Source organism: Staurois parvus, unplaced genomic scaffold, assembly GCF_062004578.1.
Source record: "Staurois parvus isolate SC_StPar_1 unplaced genomic scaffold, SC_StPar_1.0 ptg000818l, whole genome shotgun sequence".
Lineage (NCBI taxonomy): Eukaryota > Metazoa > Chordata > Amphibia > Anura > Ranidae > Staurois > Staurois parvus.
The window spans coordinates 2,288,363-2,309,497 of NW_028318614.1; the positions used below are offsets into that span (position 1 = coordinate 2,288,363).

The window sequence follows — 21,135 nt, forward strand, 5'->3', positions numbered from 1 at the left end:
AAAAAATGCTAACCATTAGTCTCCAGGATCTCTGGTTATAGAAATTATATCGTGCTTGAGGGTTTTAAAATGTCACTCAACCAACATCATAAAAACTGTCAAATGCTGTTCATGCTCACTCATTCACTATGGGATTTCTGCAAAAAAAACCTGGTTGATGCTGCTGTTCTCTCCCCATTCTGTCCATGTCCCCAATGAAGCTGGGGATTTTGCAGAGCAGTGTTGGCGGCTACTGCACATGCTCAGTTTTTAGTGAGTTTCTGTGCTATTTCCTCCCTTTTCACATCTGAGCAGCCCGTGTGACTATACAGCCATACATGCGGGTGTGTACACAGTGGTAAATGATAGCCAATTCCCTCCCTCCTCCATGCCCACTAATCAGCTAAACACAATGAGGGTTGGATATTACATCCTGTTGGTGGCTTCACTTCCCTGTTATTTTAAAACCCAGGCTGGAGCGGCGTAGCACAGCCTGTGACTGGCAGAAATCAGCCCAGACCATCTTATTGCCAAAAAATAATACAGATCTGATTTCAAATAGATATTTGTATGACCATTTAATACAGTTTATTGATATTCACGATTTCTTTTTACTCATCACAAAGGCTGGGTTTGTTTTTTAGCATGTGATTGGTAGCAGAGGACTAGAAGCTCCTCCTGCCACTGCTTCTCTGCAGACAGGCTGGGAAAGAGCTGGGTCATGTGACAGCTGTATATCAATTAGGAAAAAGCTTACATTTTTTTTTCTTATTATAATAATTACAGCGCCATCATCCACATAAAAAAAAAAAAAGGGATAATGTAGATTAAACAGTGTGTGTTTAGTATCACTTTTAACTAGTCTTCAGGTGTATTTTACCATTTTGTGCAAGGAAAGAAAAAAGATCTAAATGGAGGTGCAGACTGTCACTTTACGCTGTTAACAGGGTTCTTGGAGCTTATTGAAAGCCTACCAGCTGCTTGTTTAAAGTGACAGTCAGCAATCCATTAAAATCTGGGTTTAATACCTGGCCAAAGTGTAATTTGCTACATGTCTTTGCTAAAAAAAAAAATCCCAATACGTGTTAATTGGTTTACGTACAAGTTATAGTGTTTACAAATGGCAGTATGTATACTAGAATATTTATTTTTTAATTTCTTTTTCTTTTTTTTTTATACTAGTAATATCGGCAATCAGCAACTTATAGCAGACTGCGGCAGGCATTCTGACACTGGGGGAGAACTGACTTGGTGTCACTGACATCCCCAGTGACACCAATACAGTGATCCGTGCTAAAAAAAAAAAAAAGCACTGACACTGTACTAATGGCACTGGGCAGGAAGAGGTTAACATGAGGGGTAATCAAAGGGTTAACTGTGCTAGGAGTGTTTTACTGGGGGGGGGCTGTGTGTGCTTCACTGTAAGCACACTGCTCTGGATGGCTGTGCTGTGCAGGGAGGAGGACTGTTAGTAAACAAGGCAGCCCTCCACCCTGTCGGAGATCCTCAGTAATCACCAGGCGCCAGTGGGGAATCGCCGGCCGGGACCTGGTGATTGACAGCTGCACGCGCCCCCTACCCGGAAATTCAAAATCACGCATATATAAATCATTGTGTGCACCCCTCCCACCCTGTAGCAGTATATCTGCTATAGGGTGGCGGGGAAGTGGTTAAAGTGTTACCAAATCCACAACAGTAAAATAAGTCTGTATATGCAGTAAAGCATGCTGCTTGTTTTCACTGTGGAACCTAAGGGGTTAATCCTCCGCATTGTGTAAAAAGGCTGCTTCATTCTGTCTTCTCTGATGCTCCCCTTCTTTTACTGTCCCCAATCCATCTGCCATAGTACAGAGCAGCAGGGGCAAGTCTGCAAACGCGCTGTTTGATGTGTATGGCTAGAGTGTTGTGTGTTTTGGATTTTTTTTTTTTTTTTGGGAAGGTGCATGTGATTAGCACAGGGAAAATCGGCCCATTCTAGACAGAGGGTCAGGAGTCATGCAGCCTTGTAGGACAGTCAGAGGAGAATAAAAACTCCTCCTACAAGATTAACACCTCTCAGTTGGACACTGATAAGTCACTAGACTGCTATATACTGCTGAGAAAAGGTATTTAACAGTTTTATATTAATTAAAATGATTACATTTCTGTGTACTGTGGAAGACCAGATCTAGTGAATGCAGGGTCCTAGGTTTAGAAAACGTTCAGCATAATAGTTCAACTTTAAACATAATAGCCAGGCAACTGGTATTTTTAGGTCTGCAATGACTGCCATTGTATTGTAAGACCAAGTTAAAAATTAGTAGTATTCCCCTGGCACTTTATATGGCAAAAACTACAATAAGTATACACCAGTATAAAATGGTAAACATGCACAAAATGTGAATAACCTGACAGTCTGTAATACATCAGCTGGCAAAAACGCTAACAGCTCAAAAGAACTTAGTGTTATCCAGAAAAATCCAACACGTTTCTGAACTCATGTTTCTTTTGCCATGGAATAAGCACGTCAGGTAAATTGCATCACATCACATAGAGGATGATAGTCATATACAGCCGTCTAAAGACCATCCCCCCCCCCCCCAAAAAAAAGTCTTTTGTTCTTTAGACTGCTCTATGTGACAATACAGAGGCACGATGACCCCCTCAATGGCTGCTGCGGCGCGGTCCTCGCTGACTGATGTTTCATCACTGTGTCCTTGCCTATCCTCCCCCTGACATGCTACTGGGAGAGTATTTCCATTCAATTCTATGAGTATCTATCATCCACTATGTGATGTGATGCAATTTACCTGACATGCTTTTTCCCTGAAGAAGAAAAAAATGAGCTCTGAAACGCGTTGATTTGTCTGGATAACACTGTATGAGGTCTTTTGAGCTGTTAGCATTTTTGCCAGCTGATGTATTAGACTGTCAGGTTATTCACATTTTGTACATGTTTTGTATGTATAACATGAACCATTGTATTGGAATTCACTTTATCAAACCTATTGGTTTGTTTTTATTATAGTAAACTTTTGTAACAAACATTACCATTTTTTACTTGTGTATACTTACTGTAGTTTTTGCCATATAAAGTCCCAAGGGAGTACTATTTTTTTCCTGGTCTTTATATATTGGGATATTGGCAAAAACAGTCAAAACGGGGACACTTTACCAATTTTTTTTTTTTTTTGGTTTTTGTATTGCCATTATGTTGTACCTTCATGCACTTCCAGGGGTTCCACAAGTCTCCACCTGTAATTGAGCTTTTGTTTTTAGGTGGTCCGATACTTTATTATATCTCTGTTTACCACAAGGGTGAAAAGCTAAAGCTTTGGGTTGGAGAAATTTGCAGACTAATACTTGTTGCTCAAACAGAAAAGGTACATAAGCATTTTAAGATCTAAGAGTCCTTTTGAAACCAGATCATTTATTTAACAGCAACTGAAACCTCCAGTGAGTCACCATGGCAATGATATGGAAAAATAAAGCACAGAATGTTTTCTTTAGCGGTTAGGAAATCCAACAAGGTGAAGCATTAAAGGAGGGTGAAGTATGTATACCTACGATGTCAATGGCCAAGATAAAAGGGGGAAAAGCAATATAAAGCCTTGGAGCAATCTCCTGAACGCTGGAGACCTGCCAAAGAATGCGGCTGTGCCAGTGTTTGTTTTACAGGTTTTGCGGTCAAATAACAAAGCATTCAAATGTAAGATAATGTAATTACTTTATAAGTCACAAAGCTACATCACCTTTTCAAAAAGTGTATATGTGCATGAAATTCAAGAAAAATGCTTTCATTATGCAAATCAGAGGTACATAATCTGTAAAATGGGTCTATGTATGGGGTTCTGGAATCAGGTTTTGCATTTTATCCATTTTGAAAGTATATTCTTTTTAACAGAGTTTTTTTTTTTTTTTTTTTAAAGGTTTTGTTGTCCGTTATACATAATTTTAGGAAAATATTTGTTTTAGCCAGCAGGTGGAGCTTTAGTCTCCTTCCGACATGGTTTAATCCAACTCTTTATAGCCAGTTGAAAAAACAACTTATTTGCTGAGATCAATAGGTTAAGCTGAAATATTTTAATACCGGCTATATTCACCTAGGTGGCTGCTAGCAAGATTCTTGCCTACAGTTCTAAACACAGCATGCGAACAGCAGCAACTGTCAGGTTTGTACTGTGTACAAATGAATGGCCAGAACTGCTGTTGCTCGCATGTAGCCAATCATCAAAGTGGTTGCATGCGAATAGAGGCTCCAACTGACCCTGGACTCGGACAGTTTGCATTCAGAGTTTTTGTGGAGTTTCTGGATACAGCTAATATGTAGCCATAACACAGAGTTTCTGCAGCAAACTATCTGCACCCAGCCTTAAATGTCAACTTCTGCCATTTTTAGGTTTGATTTGCCCTTTTAGGCTTTTAAGTCTTATCCAAGCTGTACAATTCAATGAAAGATGTTGGCTCATGAATAGATTTTACTCAATCAGATTGCTATAATACATGTTTTTATGTTTTTATAGGTTTATCTGTATACTCCACAAGGAACAATGCTGTCAAGGTTAAGAGAAATTAAGTTCCTAATGGTCATTACCATTTTCTGGACCAGTTGCCTAGGGACTGCGGTAAATGCGACTTCTACAATCTATCCTTCTACTGTAAGCCCTAGTGTCCAGTCAAGTAGCAATGAAATAACTACCATCTTGCAGACTACCAAAAATCCTTCAAGTGAAAGCGTGACATCTTCTGCATCCACTGCCATAACTGCTACCAACACAACAGCTGCTTCCCTCACTGCAAACTCTTCACCAAATGATGTCCCTTCTCCAACTATACCCATTATAACTACAGACATTACAGCTTCTATAAATGTGTCTGATTTAACTACTCAAATGAGTTCAACATCACAAAACTCTACTGTGCCTGACTTCACTTCAACCACACATCTATTGAACTCAACAGTCATAACCTCAAATGGATCCAGTACGACAGCTCTAGAGAACTCTACAACAGTCAGAACTACCACTGCAAATTTCTCCAGTACAACACATTCCTCAGAAAACAACACAGTCATCGATATGATTCCCGGAAATGTCTCCACAACTCCATCAAGTTTAACCTCCATCGACACTACTGTTTCCAATGATTTCACAATGTATACTTACAGCACTCCATTTAATAGCAGTAGTACTTCGGGAGCTCCGGGTTCAACGGTTACTCCATTGAACAACGTCTCCACCAGTATTACAACATCAGGATATTTGACAACAACAAACCAAAGTGAATGGTCAGGAAGTTCTAAAGGTATCCAATTAACTGTACAGTTATTTTACATGTAATAAATTATGGTGGGAAATAAAAAAAACAAAAACAAAAAAAAAACCCACAGGTAAGGAAAATATTAAATATTGCATATAAATATTTGCTTTCATTTCAAGCAGATGGAACCTCAGTATTCATTTGATATATTATCTAGGCTATCCTAACTAGATAATATATAAAAAATAAATGGTGAAATGCCTAATTTAGCATACAGGGCCACCTTCTACTATTGTGTTCAGATACCTTCATCTGAGCAATTCAGTTAGAGAGCGAGGCTAAAAGCCTTAGCTCTCTTTGCTAAGACATCCTTTCGACATACACAGGCACATGCAACTACACACATTACTGTTCAGAACTGTGTGTATTGAAATGGGTACAGACCCCAACATCATATGCAGATATTCCCGTGCCTGCAAACCCCTACATTAAAGTACCAATAGGACACACACACCTCAAAAACATTAAGGGAACACTTTGAGAACACATCAGATCTCAATTGGGGAAATTATCATGCTGGATATCTATACTGATATGGACTGGGTAATGTGTTAGGGACATTGCTGATGCAGTAGGCTTGTCCACTTTGCTGAAATTTCATTGCAACAACTCAAAATGGTACTCAGTAGTTTGTATGGCCATGCGAGCATGGGGGCCATTCAATGGTATCTATTCCTTCATCCTCCAGGAACTGCTTGCATACTCTCACCACATGAGGCTGGGCATTGTCGTGCACCAGGAGGAACCCAGGATCCACTGCATCAGCTTAGGGTCTGACAATTAATCTAAGGATTCATTCTGATGCCTAATGGCAGTCAGGGTGCCATTGTCTAGCCTGTAGAGGTCTGTGCATCCCTCCATGGATATGCCTCCCCAGACCATTACTGACCCACCACCAAAACGGTCATGCTGAATGATGTTATAGGCGGCATAACATTCTTCGTGGCTTCACCAGACCCTTTCATGTATGTCACCTGTGCTCAGGGTGAACCTGCTCTCATCTGTGAAAAGCACAGGGCGCCTGTGGCGGGCCTGCAAATTCTGATGTTCAATGGCAAATGCCAATCAAGCTCTATGGTGCCGGGCCCATCTAATGTACCTGTTGTTAATTTCATTAACTCCAAAGCAGCTGAAACTGATTAACAACCCCCTCTGCTACTTAACTGACCAGATCAATATCCCAGGAGTTTAATTGACTTGATGCTATACTCTGATTAAAAAGTGTTCCTTTATTTTTTTTGAGCAGTGTATTTTTCACTAATAAGAGTATAAATCCTACAACATTACAATAATCAAACTTCCCATTAATATTTACTGTGCTGTATATCCTTGCATGAACTGTATATATGAAAGGAGCCGCATGCTGACAAGTCCCACATCATAGTGAAAAAAGAAACCTCCATCTATGATCAGTAGGCTTGCAATGGTGGTATTTTTGGGGTCTGTGTAGCCAAAAGTGAACTGATGAGATCCCTTATCAAGCCCTGTGAAGTGCCCTCCAAAGGTTGGGTCTATAGGAACGAATTCGCAGATCAAGGCTCAGGGGCAGGGACTGCATTGTAGCGGTTTGTTGCTGTATGTAGTAAACTTCTTGATTATTGAATCATATGGAGCCAAGCTGAGTGTGGCTGATATTTTTAATGGCGAGTGGAGACCTGTGGTCAGGTGCATTGTTTGTTTTGGTCAAACACAATGCACTGTCCAGGGCTCCTCAAGCGAACATAAAGCCTAACCCAGCCTAGCCCTACTTCTAGGAGCTTAAAAAAAATGTCAGTGTGCATGGAGCCTTACAATGTAAACTCCAGTCATAAGCTACTTTTTGTTTTTGGATAGGATGTGGAAGCTTTCAAAGCTTGTGTAGCTTTTTGTTGCAATAATAGGTTTTCATGAAGAAAATCTTTCAAGAAGATTTCTCCCTTCCTAACCCAGTGACCACTGCAATTTGAGTGTGTGAGGGGACCTTCCATTAAAAAAAAAAAAAAAAAAGCCAATGACAAAAAACTTGAAAAATGATTCTAACCCTTCCCAGTCTATTAACAAATATTGCTGTAGGTGTCCACATTGAAGAGATCTTCTGTCTCAAATGCCCCTCACTGGAGGGGAAGTGATGAAATATTTTTACCAAAGGAGGCACAGATATCATTGGGAACCTCAATTTTGTGGTGGTGAACAACACTGGATTGGCTAATATATTCTATATGGTCATTGTTTTTATATGGGAGTTAGCTAGCAACTCTATTTTTTAGGACTTTTGTATATAGTCATTAGGGCAGCCTCTAGTAAGCATAACATGGAGGAACCCTTGAAAAACATTTTGGCTTCAGGGAACCCCTGCTAATCATATTTACAGCTCACAGTACATTAGTGTGATGGTCAGTGGAAAGAATTTCCCCCTTACAGATAGCTAAAAAGGGCACTAGTGTCAGTGGTTACTCATCTGAGAGGCAGAAATTGCTTATTTCCCAAGGAACCCCTAGCAACCTCTGGAGGAACCCTAGGGTTCCATAGAACCCTGGTTGTGTTTTGCATTAGGGAAACATGCAAACTCTTTATATGGAGTAGCACTTCTGCTATCTACAAAGTCCAGATTAAGGTTTTATTTCAATTCGTCAAGTGAATCCAATGCTTTTTGGGGGGTAGAAAAATGTACCCCTCTTCAGGGCTGAATAATAGCAGAGAAATCAAATCGGAGTTGGAACGAATGGAGCTGGAACGGAAGCACCAGAAGGTGTATGTTTTGATTTACTTCTGTGAATTTTTTTTTTTTTTTTTTTGTGAAGTAAAGCCAAAAATCCATCTTTTGACATTATCAGACCAGATTTCTCAGATTTCATTTCTCTTATTACGCCCTGCAGAAAGGGGAATCTTACTAACCCTCGAAAAGCACTTGTTTTTTTTGGTGGATGAAAATAAAACCTTAACCTGGACATAAGTGGATTGGAGCTGCTATTCTCTATCTTGTTTGCATCAATTAAAACCTGACAGTGATGCAATTACATCTCATGTTATCAAAGTTTTGAATGAAGTTCTACTTTTGTTTTCTTTGAGTTATTTTACTGACCCTTACTGTTTTTTATCGTTCCCTTTCCCAGATACAGGGAGCGACACTGGAGTTGTTCTAGGTGCAATCTTTGGATCACTCCTAGGAATTGCATTAGTCTGCATAGCTGCTTATTTCTTGTGTGGATCGAAAAAAAGTGGCAACTTTTCCCACCGACGACTATATGAAGAAAGTAGGAATGACCCAGGTATGGAATATAATAGAATTTTAATTGCTGATTTTAAAAGCTTATTGATGCCCCCTACCAAAAAGGTTTGAGGAGAAAATCGTATTATGCAGCTTACCACTGTGAGACAATTACAGAAATCTAAACATTTAAAATCGAACTCCTCCTTCTCATAGCCTTTTTTGGTCATACTGGGTCACAGGAGTGCACTTCTTTTTGTGACCCAGAATTGGCAAGATTCATCAGCTGCTCCCAACCCTTCCCCAGACCAGTGATACAGTGAGTGCTGAAGGAGCAGAGAGCAGTGAACAACAGTCATCGCTCTCTGCTCCAGGAAGATGGAGAACTGAGCGATCACGTGATCACTCAGTTCTCAGGATTAGAGTCTGTGTGGATAAGTGCAACATCAGGCAGATGCTGCAGCAGGGAGGTGAGTATAAATGTGTGGGGGTTTTTTTTGTTTTTGTTTTTTTTATATAATTATATGGCGCCTCAGTGCCATTATTAGCCCCAGTCAGTGCTTTCTTGGCTGCTCACTGGACTCCCACTGGGATTGATTTGCTAAAGACAAGTGGACTGCTCATTTTATAATGAAATGTTCATGTTAGTTTGTGAGGTGAAGCTCTGTAGACTTTCATTATCCAGTCGAGGAAGCAAAATACTGTGTGAGTGTTTTTTTTTTTTTTTTTTTTTTTTTTTTTTGTTTATTTACTTGGGTATTTTTCGCCATTAAATTTTCAATCATTCACTATGCTGGGGAAAATTTCCTTGCAAAGTGAAAATCTTTCAAAATGAAAAGCCTTTTTTGCTTTTAGTAAATCAACCCCATTCTGTTATTACCACAGTTGCAGATGTCAGAGTTAGAGATGCGCACAACAGAAACATTTTGGTTTTGTTTCATTTTCGGATTGATCATATTTGTTCTGTTTGTTTTTCGAAATTCATTTTGTATATTTGGATTAATTTTGTTATTTTCTAATAGATTTGAAATTCAAATTTTGAAAGATGCTATATTTTTTCCATTTTATTCTATTCAAATGATGGATATATATTTTTTTCTTTTATTCTATTCTTTTATATTCTGTTTTATTTCGCTTTATTCTGTTCTATTTTCTCTTCTATTTTATTACATTCTATAAAGCAGTAAAAGTATGAATCATATTTCACTTTTATACCTAATTGTATTTATTGCAATGTTTCCATATTGAATTCAAATTCATTTACAGATTCAGATAATTCATTTTGGTGAAAGATTATTTCTGATTCCTTTGAAATGTGTTACTATTTTGATTCAGAAGTACAGACAAATCTCCAAATTAAAATTTTGCCAGAATTTTGATTGTAACTAAATTTAATTGCATGTGTCTAGTGATAGTTCAGTAGTAGCTGTCTATAATTCCCACTTCATTGTGTACTATAAACAGATTTGCTTTTGTCACACTACTTAACACTACTTAGCAAGCAGTGGAAGTTGAGATTAGTAAGAAGTCTGAGTAAAGGTCAGAGTTGGGGAGTGAAACTGTAAGGTAAAGGACAAAGTCAGTACATTCAGGCTAGGTTCACACACTAATGCGGTGAGGTACATCGCACGTGATCTGCTTAGGAAAGACGCCACATTCTTGTTAAATCACATGTGAATTCTGTGCGGTGTGATTTGAGCCATACATTATGTATGGCTCAAATCGCACTGCATCCGCACCAAAAAGGTGAAGGACCCTTTTTTGGGTCCGCACTAGAATCGGATCGCATTGGATATTCACATCTATGTAATCCGATTCTGCACTGCGTTTTGTGGACTGATTTCGGGGTGGTGTTAACTTAACATACACACCTGCAGTGGTTCACATTCTGATGTGCGGAATTCGCACAGAAAACGCTGTGAATTCCGCACCGCATCAGTGTGAACCTAGGCTAAGTTAGCCTGCCATTACATAAAAACCAATATTTTGCTATTAATCTTTGCTTTTGTATATTATTATTATTCTACAGGATTTATATAGTGCCAACAGTTTGTGCAGTACTATACAAAATGATTAGAACAGCACTTCACATGGTATTGTGATCTATATACACTTTCAATGTGTTGGTTCTTTAATAATTCCCTTTTAATGAATTCCTTTTTCTATTTCAGTGCTACGGTTGGATAATCCTGTAAGTCCCTATGATGTCAGCTTTGGGGATTCATCTTATTACAACCCCACAGCCGTAGAAGAGGCTCCCTACACTGGTGGTAGACCACATGAAACAATTGTAATGGATGATTTTAAACCCCTTTAATGAATGGGGAATTAAATTTCTAGAGATTTTCAAAATTGACATTCTTCATGGAAGCCATTTTGGAATATTTTGGGAAATTGTTCTACTTTTATGTTACAGATGAAAAGTTGAATGTAAATCACAAACTATTACTTTTAAGTGCTACAAAAAAATTCCAGATTCTCTATTTTCAGTAGTAAAAGAAGAAAGTTGCTTTTTTTTTTTTTAAATTTCCCCCTTGTTATGCCAGTTCTTCACCTGATTAGGATATTAACTGCTTGCTGTATCAAAATCAAATTTTCATCAAAAGTGTTTGGTGTTTTCCATCTAGAAGTGTTTTGTAAGAACAAGCAGTTATTGATATTTAAGGATTGTAGTTCTATACTTGCATCTATTTTGAACATTACATTAAATGGCAAGAAAGTGGAAAATGTCCTTTTAAAAAGCAGATGAATATCTTTGCCAAAGATTAAAAGAGAAGCTAAACTCTGGAAGCTGTGCCCAAAAATGGCAAGCAGGGGACTAGTCACCAGTTTTTGCCTCTAGGTTTTCAGCAACTGATATGTGGCTTATTACTAAATTCCCTTGCCCCACTCCATTGTCTCTGTATGGAGCTGGTCTTCTTGGCAGAGAAAGGGCTTTGCTTTCTTATGTCAGAGCCTGCACCCCCACTGCTCCCCCCAATGACTGGTGACCTCTGATAGAGGTGGAAGAAATCCAAGATCTACTGTGGAATCTGAGTGGAAGTATACTCAAATACCAACTAAGCCTAAACTTACAGCCACCCCCATTCTAAGCCCATTCTATCTATCCTGTAAAGGAATGAAGTCCATACTTAACCTATGCTGAGGGCACTCTGGTCCACTCACATGATCTCTCCAGTGGCCAGCTTCAGTGGAGAGGAGAAATCGCCAACCACTGCAGACCCTGGGAGATGACGTCACCCCTAGGCTTACTATGGGGTATCCGTTGTTGGCTGGCCCTCCTCTACACTGAAGCCTGCACTGGGAGCCAATCATGTGACCCAACCAGAGTGCCATCACCATAGGTAGGTAAGTATACAGATCTTTCTGTTCGCAGGGTAGATAGAATAGGTTTAGAATGGGGGTGGGAGTAGGTTTGGCTAGTAGGTTAGTATTTGACTGGAATTCCACTTTAAGCTGAAGAAGGCAAATACATTCAGTTTAGGTTCTCAAGCACATATTCTTCTCCAGCAAGCATTACCAAAACTTTGCACCAAATTGCCACGAGCCATGTAGTCAAAGGTAGCAGAGACTCTCACAACTATACAGATATATGCCTGTAGGCCAAGGAATCTAGGCTTACTCCACAGTCTCATATTAGGCTTACTCCACAGTCTCATATTTATCTTAACACGTTTACTTTAAGGAAGAAATTTAAAGTATGCATATTGGCATGTCCAAGATGAATTGATGAGCCGTCAAGGACTTGGCACAAGATGGAGAAAAAAGTGTGTTTTATAAACAACAAGACGACTAGTTGCTTCTTATTAAACAATATTTGTTTTGCTGTACATTGAAGTGGTTGTATACCATTACATATAACCAGTGACGTGACTAGCCTTCGGCGATACACAGAGATTAAACACATCTTTCTATATAAAGTTGTACCAGTAGCACGTCTGCCTCCAGATCATTTAAAGGATATGTTCACCTTTTTGTAAAATGTTACATGTTCCACCCATATTCAGGGTGTAACATGCTACGATCTGACCAGCCCCTGCCCCACCCCAATTTGAAAACTAGTGGAGAATCTTCATTCACAGCATTCTGTGAGTGGCTACAAGTCCAGACAGCCTTAGCGGCTATTGGCTTGCAATCCTCAATGAACTAACATGGAGCTGTGGAGCGCCATGGCAGTACATTGATTCTTCCTGTTGGTATATCTGCTTGCTTGTACATCCCGTAAGGCAAGCAGATATTCTGACAGGTCTGTAGGAGACCTGTATGGCACTGGCAATCTACTGATCGCTGGTGCAATGGTTTCCAGGCTCCTGCAAGCAAAAATAATAAATGCACTTTTTTTTACCTGCAAAAAAAATGTGCTTTTGTTATTTTGGTTGCAAAAGGTGAACTTGTCCTTTTAAGTACAAAGGTCAAAGGCTATTTCTCAGCAGTAGAAGGCAGGGGGGTGGGGATCTGATGTCACAAACACTGCAGAGCTAGAGCACAGAGCTTCAGTGTGCTCTGAGAGCTTATTTGAGGGAGGGAACGGCACAGCCGAGGCTGACAGTCACCTGCTGTACGTGGGAAGGGGGTGGGGACTTCACGTACGATTCTATTGTGTCTATTAGAAGTGACTCATACAGATAGCAGAGAGAAAAGAAATCACAAATAAATGACATTGCTTTGGATTTAGGCAAGTGCACACTACTGAAGGATGTGCCTTGGTATTTTTCATGTTATACATTACAGCCACTTTAAATCTGCTTTACTGAAAGATTTTTAAAAGGCATGAAGTGGTGTTATGCATTTGAAATTACTATAAATGAAGATTGGCAACTCAGAATCATTGAGACACCTAATAGAGATTTTTTTAGGACTGTAGCTTTACTATTTTTGGTGCAGCTATTTTACTACTGCCTTTAAAAAAAAAAAAAAAAAAAGAAAAAAAAAGTTATAAGGAAATATATATACTTTTTTTATTATTCTACGCCAAAAATCTATAATCTCTATAGTAAAAAAAATAGAAGCAGTTGCTCCTGAGAACAGCTGGATACTGTTACAGGGAAACAAATAATATTGTAGTCATTTTGTTTCTGTACCTTAATTTATTTTTTATTTTGTGGGGCAGTTTTAACAATGTGGAGCTGGTATTTGCCTCAAGTATTTGCATGTGCTTCAACTTTGCAGAACATCTCAGTAACCCAAAATCATGGAGTGCTCTATAAAAAGTGCTAAGAGGTTGCATGGTCACCACATAGCATGGACCTTCCTGTTCCATTACTAATGGCTGATTAGACTACCCATCACACTGGTGGTCAATTTGAAATTGTCTTTATATAGCACCAAGGATGTTATTCTACTGGGATGCTCTGAAAAGCAGTTGCAAGGTCAAACAGGCCCATAGAAGCCAGCTAACCATTGGTAAACCACCAACAGATTTGCTTTTAAGTGTTTGTTTTTTTACAATCTTCAGTGTTACTGCATGTTGGAATTGTTATGCTTTATTGTAACTGCTATAATAAAAATTTAAGTAATATATACTCTTATGATCTACTGAATTAAATGGTTCACCTGCCTAAAGTTCCCCATTACTTTTGACATCCTTAGTAATATGCCTAGATTTTATGTTTACGAGATCAGTAGAACTCTAGCTAAACATTTTTTACACTCTCCGGCCAACAGTAGAACTCTAGCTAAATGTTTTTTTTACACTCACCAGCCACTTTATTAGGAACACCTGTTCAAGTGCTTGATAAAACAAATTGCTAGTTAGCCAATCACAACTCAATGCATTTAGGCATCTAGACATGGTGAAGATGACTTGCTGAAGTTCAAACTGGGCATCAGAATGGGGAAGAAAGGGGATTTATGTGACTTTGAACGTGACATGATTGTTGGTGCCAGACGGGCTGGTCTGAGTATTTAGAATGGTCAAAGAGAAAATATCCAGTGAGTGGCAGTTGTGTGGACGAAAATGCCTTCTTGGTGTCAGAATGGGCTGGCTGGTTCAAGATTATAGAAAGGCAACAGTAACTCTAATAACCACTCGTTACAACTAAGGTATGCAGAATACCATCTCTGAACGCACAACACGTCTACCCTTGAAGCAGAAGTGCACATCTTCTGATGGCTACTTCCAGCAGGATAATGCACCATGTCACAAAGCTCAAATCATCTCAAATTGCTTTCTTGAACATGACAATGCGTTCACTGTGCTCTAATGGCCTCCACAGTCAGCAGATCTCAATTCAACAGAGCACCTTTGGGATGTGGTGGAATGGGAAATTTGCATAATAAATATGCAGCTGACAACTGCTTGATGATTTCATGTCCATATAGACCAAAATCTCTGAGGAATATTTCCAACAACTTGTTTAATCTATGCCATGAAGAAATAAGGCAGTTCTGAAGGCAAAAGGAGGTCCAACCTGGTACTAGCAAGATGTACCTAATAAAGCGGCAGATGAGTTTATGATGCTAAGCAAATTAAAGTCAAGCCAACGAGATAAAACGAATAGACTAGATGAACAGCAATACAACTTGCCTTACCTTGCAGAGATTGAAAGGGCTGGGACAGTGATAATCATGGGGGATTTTAACTACCTGGAAATTGACTGGAGTAATGGTACTGCAGGAACAGTTAAAGGACAAAAATTTATAAACCTACTACAGAACAATTTTTTATGGTACAGTTCATAGAGGTCCCAACTAGGAATGATGCTCTGCTGGACCTGGTAATCTCAAACCATGCAGAGCTTATTACGAATGTCCAAATAAAAGAACATCTGAGTAGCAGTGACCATAACATGATTTCATTTGTTAGCTGTAAACATCAAGCACATAAGGGAAAAATACAAATGCTCAACTTTTAAGAGAGCTAATTGGAGCTGCTCTCCAAGACTTAGACTGGGAGGGAATATTGGCATTGATGAACACAGAAATGGGAGTTCTTCAAAGAACTGTATGTGAACACACTGCAAAATATTTTCCCATGGGCAACAAGTTTAAAAGGCTAAAAATCAAACTTATGTGGCCTATGGCCAAAGTTAAAATAGCTATAGATAAGAAGAAAAGAGCTTTTATTAAATATAAAAATGAAGGAAAGCTATCATTGTTTAAACATGTTCAAAGGATGTAACAGAATATGCAAAAAGGAATTAAAGGCCACAAAAATTGCAAAGAATAGCAGGACAAACCCCCCAAAATTCTTCAAATAATAGTAAAAAGGACCGGTTGGAGCATGTAGTCCCTTTACATAATCTAGAGTGGGTGACTGTGGACAAAGAGAAGGCAAATTTATTAAATACATTCTTCAGCTCTGTGTATTCAAAGGAGTATGGGGGAGCTCTTGTCCATAATGGGCGTGGTATTGACACAGCTCCAGATGATCCACATTGGCTCACAATTGATATGATCCAAAAATATTTAGACAGAACAAAGCACCTGGACCAGATGGCATACACCCATGGGTCCTTTAAAGAATTGAGCTCTGTCATTTCAAAGACTTTGTTTTTTATTTTTAAGAACTCTTTACTGACTGGTAAAGTACCACTGGATTGGTGTAAGGCCAATGTGGTACCAATATTTAAAAAGGGGTCAAAATCTTTACCAAGTAATTATAGACCTGTTAGTTTAACCTTTGGGAAGATACTGGAGAGTTTAATAAAAGACCACATAAATGAGTTCTTGCTGGAAAAAAATATTTTAACTGCTTCCTGACCACCCTATAGCAGAAATACTGCTACAGGGCGGCACGGGTGCACAAACTCGTGTGTGTGATTTTTGCATTTCCGGGTAGGGGGTGCGAGCGAGCCCTACACACACAGTCAACCAAAGCCATGTGCAGTTAAGCACCAACACACCGCCCCCTAGTAAAGCACTCCCTGCACACAGTTAACCCTTTGATAACCCCTCATTTTAACCCTTTCCTGCCCAGTGCCATTAGTACAGTGTCAGTGCTTTTTTTTTTTTTTTTTTTAGCACTGATCAATGTATTTGTGTCACTGGAGATGTCAGTGACACCAAGTCATTTCTCCCCAGTGTCAGTGTCTGCCGCAGTCCTGCTATAAGTTGCTGAGCTCCACCATTAGTAGAAAAAAAAAATTCCAGTATCTATACCGCCATTTGTAAACGCTATAACTTTTACGTAAATCAATTATTTTACATGTATTGGGTTTTTTTTTTTTTTCTTTTAGCAAAGACATGTAGCAGACTACATTTTGGCCTAACTTTATGACTAAATTTGATTTTTTTTTAAACATTTTTTACTGGACATGTTTAATAGTAAAAAGCCAAATGTTTTCCTCAAATTGTAGGTTTTTTTTTTTTTTTTTAGCGCAACAAATAAACGCACAGGCAATCAAATACCACTGCAAGAAAGCTCAATTCATGGGGAAAAAAAAGGATGTAAATTTAATTTGGGTGCAGCGGTGCATGACCGCGTAATTGTTAGTTAAAGTAACACAGCGCCGTAACACAAACAATGGTCTGGTCAGGAAGGGGGGTAATTCCTCAGGGGGACAAGTGGTTAAGCAACAGACAGCACAAATTTATAAAAGACAGACGTTGTGAAACAAATCTGACTTATTATGAGAGGGTGAGCAAAACCTTGGACAGAAGAGTGGCGGTGGACGTGGTATACTTGTATTTTGCAAAAGCGTTTGACACCCTTCCCCACACATGGCTAATGTGTAAGGTAAAGTCTACGGGCTTGGAAAAATCTGTATGTAAATGCATAGAAAACTCGCTAAAAGGTTGTATTCAGAGAGTAGTGGTTAATGATTCATACTCTGAATGGTCTGGGGTCATCAGTGGTGTACCCCAAGGTTCAGTGTTGGGACCCTTACTTTTTAATATATTTATAAGCTATATAGGGTCTGAGATTAAAAATCCTATTTCAGTCTTTGCAGATGACACCAAGCTGTGCAGTGGAATAACGTCCTTACATGATGTCTCCAACTTACAAGCCAACCTCAATGCACCGTGTAATTGGGTAACTATTTGGCAAATGAGGTTTAATGTTGATAAATGTAAGGTTATGCACTTGGGGGCTAAGAATATGCATGCATCATACATGCTGGGGGGGGGGAGTTACAACTGGGGGAATCAATGGTGAAGGATCTGGGAGTTCTGGTAGATCACAAGCTTAATAATGGCATGCAATGCCAAGCTGCAGTTTCTAAAGCAAGCAAAATCCTCTTGTATTAAGAGGTATAGACTCCAGAGAGAGAGATATCATATTACCCCGGTACAAATCATTAGTAGAGATGAGCGAATTATTCAAAAATTCGATTCGGCTGATTCGCCGAATTTGCGGGAGAAATTCGATTAGATGCAAATTTATTCGCCGCAAATTTAACTTATTTAAAGGGTTTCTAGGCTTCAGAGAGCCTTTATATTAGTGCAGAACACTGTACCTTTAATTTAAATGCCCTTGGAGTCTGCTGGGGAAGAGAAATAATACTGTCAGTCAGTATGACATGCAGATGAGTGCCTTCGATCTTAGAATCACCGCACACTTCACTCGTTTGGGCAGTCACGGGGCACGACGACGAAGAAGAAGAAGAATGAAAAGAAGAATGAAAAGAAGAATAAAAAGAATGAGAAGAAGAATGAAAAGAATGAAAAGAAGAATGAAAAGAATGAAAAGAAGAATGAAAAGAAGAAGAAGAAGAATGAAAAGAAGAAGAATGAAAAGAAGAAGAATGACAAGAAGAAGAGGAAGAAGAAGAATGACAAGAAGAAGAAGAATGACAAGAAGAAGAAGAAGAAGAAGAATGACAAGAAAAAGAAGAAGAAGAATGACAAGAAGAAGAAGAAGAAGAATGACAAGAAGAAGAAGAAGAATTCCAGTACAGCAAAAAGTGTATCTGCAGAGAGCTCCGCTATTGCTGACAGTTCTGACAGTTCCTTCACATTTACAGCGGTTGAAACATTGTATCTATTTATTTCCGAATAAAAACATCTGTATCCTAAATGGAAACAAATAGATACAATGTTTCAACCGCTGTAAATGAACTGTCAGAACTGTCAGAAATAGCGGAGCTCTCTGCAGTGACACTTTTGCCGGCTGATCGGGAAAAATTCGATTCGTGCACCCGAAGTTTGCTAAAATTCTGATTCGATGCGAATCGAATTTTTCCTGAAATTCGAAACGAATTCCACTTCGCCAGGTTCGATTCGCTCATCTCTAATCATTAGTAAGACCTCATATGGAATATGCAATTCAATTTTTGGCTCCAATTCACAAAAAGAACATTGGGGAACTTTACAGAAGTACAGAGAAGGGCAACCAAACTGATGAGTCATGGAGGAGCTCAGCTATGAGGAAAGAATTTATCATAGGAACTGAATTTATTCTCTTGAGAAGAGGAGATTAGGGGAGGATATGATCAACATGTATAAATACATCAGTGGTTCATATAGTGAACTCAGTGTAGAGCTATGCACCCTGAGGTCATCACAGAGGACAAGGGGGCACTCTTTACATCTGGAGGAAAAGAAATGTAATCTTCAATGATGGAAAGGTTTCTTCACAGTAAGAACTGTGAAAATGTGGAATAGACTCCCTCAAGAGTTGGTTCTGGCGAGCTCAGTGGATTGCTTTAAAAAAGTCCTGGATTGTTTCTTAGATACACAGAATATAACTGGATACTAACATTTATAGGTAAAGTTGATCCAGGGAATATCTAATTGCCTCTCAGGGGATCAGGAAGGAAGTTTTTCCCTGCATGAGCAAATTAGGTCATGCTTTGCTGGGTTTTTTTTTGCCTTCCTCTGGATCAACTGTGGGTATAGGATTATAACTTTTCTTTTTTTCTTTCTTGGTTGAACTAGATGGACTTTTTTGTCCTTTTTTCAGCCAAACTATGTAACCGGCAGGTAAAATTAAAAAAAATGCCTTTTTTTTTTATTAATAAATGATAGAAGTGGTAGCTTGGGGGAAATGGCAAAAAAGGACAAAAAAAGCAGCTTTTTTTTTTTTTAATTTTTATTGGAACCTTTCCAAGAAGGAAATTCTGGGTCTGACCTCCGTCTGGAAATATTAAGTTTCCTGTCTCTGGCTGCAAGCATGCAGCTAGTAAATTAACAGTTGGCTCTAACCAGTTTTAAGTCAGTGCTTGAGACAATAATGAAGCAGATTGGTCAACACAACCATCAAGGAATTGGCATTTTCAAAAGGAGGAGTCTACAATGTTGCCTGGAAAACCCAATTAAGGGAAAAAAACTATTGGGTTTCTGATGCATAAATATAACTAAAGTGACAGACAACAACATGGACTCAGCTTAGGTCATTTAGAATTATATACCATAAGGATTCTGCTTTGAGTCAGCTCATATTTAAATATTGGTTTCTGAAACATAGCAAGTTTGCGGACTTCATATGGAATTCACACAATATTGTAACACCAACCAAATATTGTACAGGAATGACAACTTGTTAAATGATGCAATAAAGCATATATGTGTTTATATGGAAGATCTTTGTACATGAGAAAATGTTACTGTGTTGAAAAGATGATCCTATGTTAAAGTTTTTATTAAACATGAATTTCCATGTTACCTCGGTGTTCGTTTTTTTTTTTTTGTTAAACTTTCTTGGAGACCCTGCAAAATGCTCATAACATCCACATATACTGTGTGTGTGTGTATGTGTAATATATATATATGCCCCTTCCTAACCAATGACACCATAAAGTTTCTCACTCCCTGGTCATCTTCCAACTCACTCAACTACTGCAACCCCCTGCCAGACTAATGCACCTTACCAGCTACATCACTAACCTAGTCTCAAAATACCAATCAAATTGTTCTTTGTTCCTCCCAAGTCCTCTTGTTCTCTAGTTCCCTTGTCACTTCCTCCCATGCTCGCCTCCAGGACTTTTCCCGAGTCTCTCCCGTCCTATGGAATTCCCTACCCCAATCTGTCTATCTCTTACTCTGTCTACTTTTAGATGATCCCTGAAAACCCATCTCTTTACAGAAGCCTATCCTGCCCCCACCTAATAGCTGTACTTTATTTTCTCCATCAGCTCATCCCCACAGCTATTACCTTTTTGTATTACTTGACCCTCCCTCTTAGATTGTAATCTCTAATGAGCAGGGCCCTCTGATTCCTCCTGTATTGAGTTGTATTGTAACTGTAACTTTGCCTTCACATTGTAAAGCGCTGCGCTGTACACTCACCAGCCACTTTTCTTGGCACTAGCATGATGTACCTAATAAATATCCCCCACACCCTTACACCACCACCACCACCAGCCTGAAACATTGGTACAACTCAGGATGGATCCATGCTTTCATGTTGTTTGTGCCATATTCTGACCCTAACATCTGAATGTCGCAGCTGAACCAGTCTGCCTGTTCTCCTCTGATATCAAGAAGGTATTTTCGTTCACACAACTGCCATTCACTGGATATTTTCTCTTTTCGGACCATTCTGAACTCCCCGAAAGTGGCTGTGTGTGAAAATCCCAGTAGATCATCAGTTTTTTTAAATACTCAGACCAGCATCAACAACCATGTTGTTAAGTCACTTAAATCCCCTTTTTTCCCCCATTTTGTTGCTCGGTTTGAACTTCAAGTTGTCTTCACCACGTCTAAATGCATTGAGTTGTTGCCATGTGATTGGCTGATTAGCAATTTGTGTTACCAAGTGATTGAACAGGTGTACCTAATGAAGTGGCCAG

General features: G+C 39.1%; 2 protein-coding genes across 2 annotated transcripts in view; one reads left to right on the plus strand and one right to left on the minus strand.

The window, feature by feature from the left end:
* The window catches only part of MUC15 (mucin 15, cell surface associated), a 28,155-nt gene extending 14,169 nt beyond the window's left edge, over nt 1-13,986 (plus strand). Inside the window, exons 2-4 of the mRNA XM_089654965.1 lie at nt 4,482-5,262; nt 8,370-8,525; nt 10,636-13,986. Of these exons, the coding sequence (XP_089511091.1) occupies nt 4,509-5,262; nt 8,370-8,525; nt 10,636-10,781 (1,056 nt within the window). The 5' untranslated portion in view covers nt 4,482-4,508 and the 3' untranslated portion in view covers nt 10,782-13,986. The remainder of the gene's footprint in view (nt 1-4,481; nt 5,263-8,369; nt 8,526-10,635) is intronic.
* Nucleotides 1-21,135, minus strand: part of ANO3 (anoctamin 3) — a 475,402-nt gene that overhangs the window by 123,222 nt on the left and 331,045 nt on the right. The gene's annotated exons all lie outside the window — the stretch shown is intronic.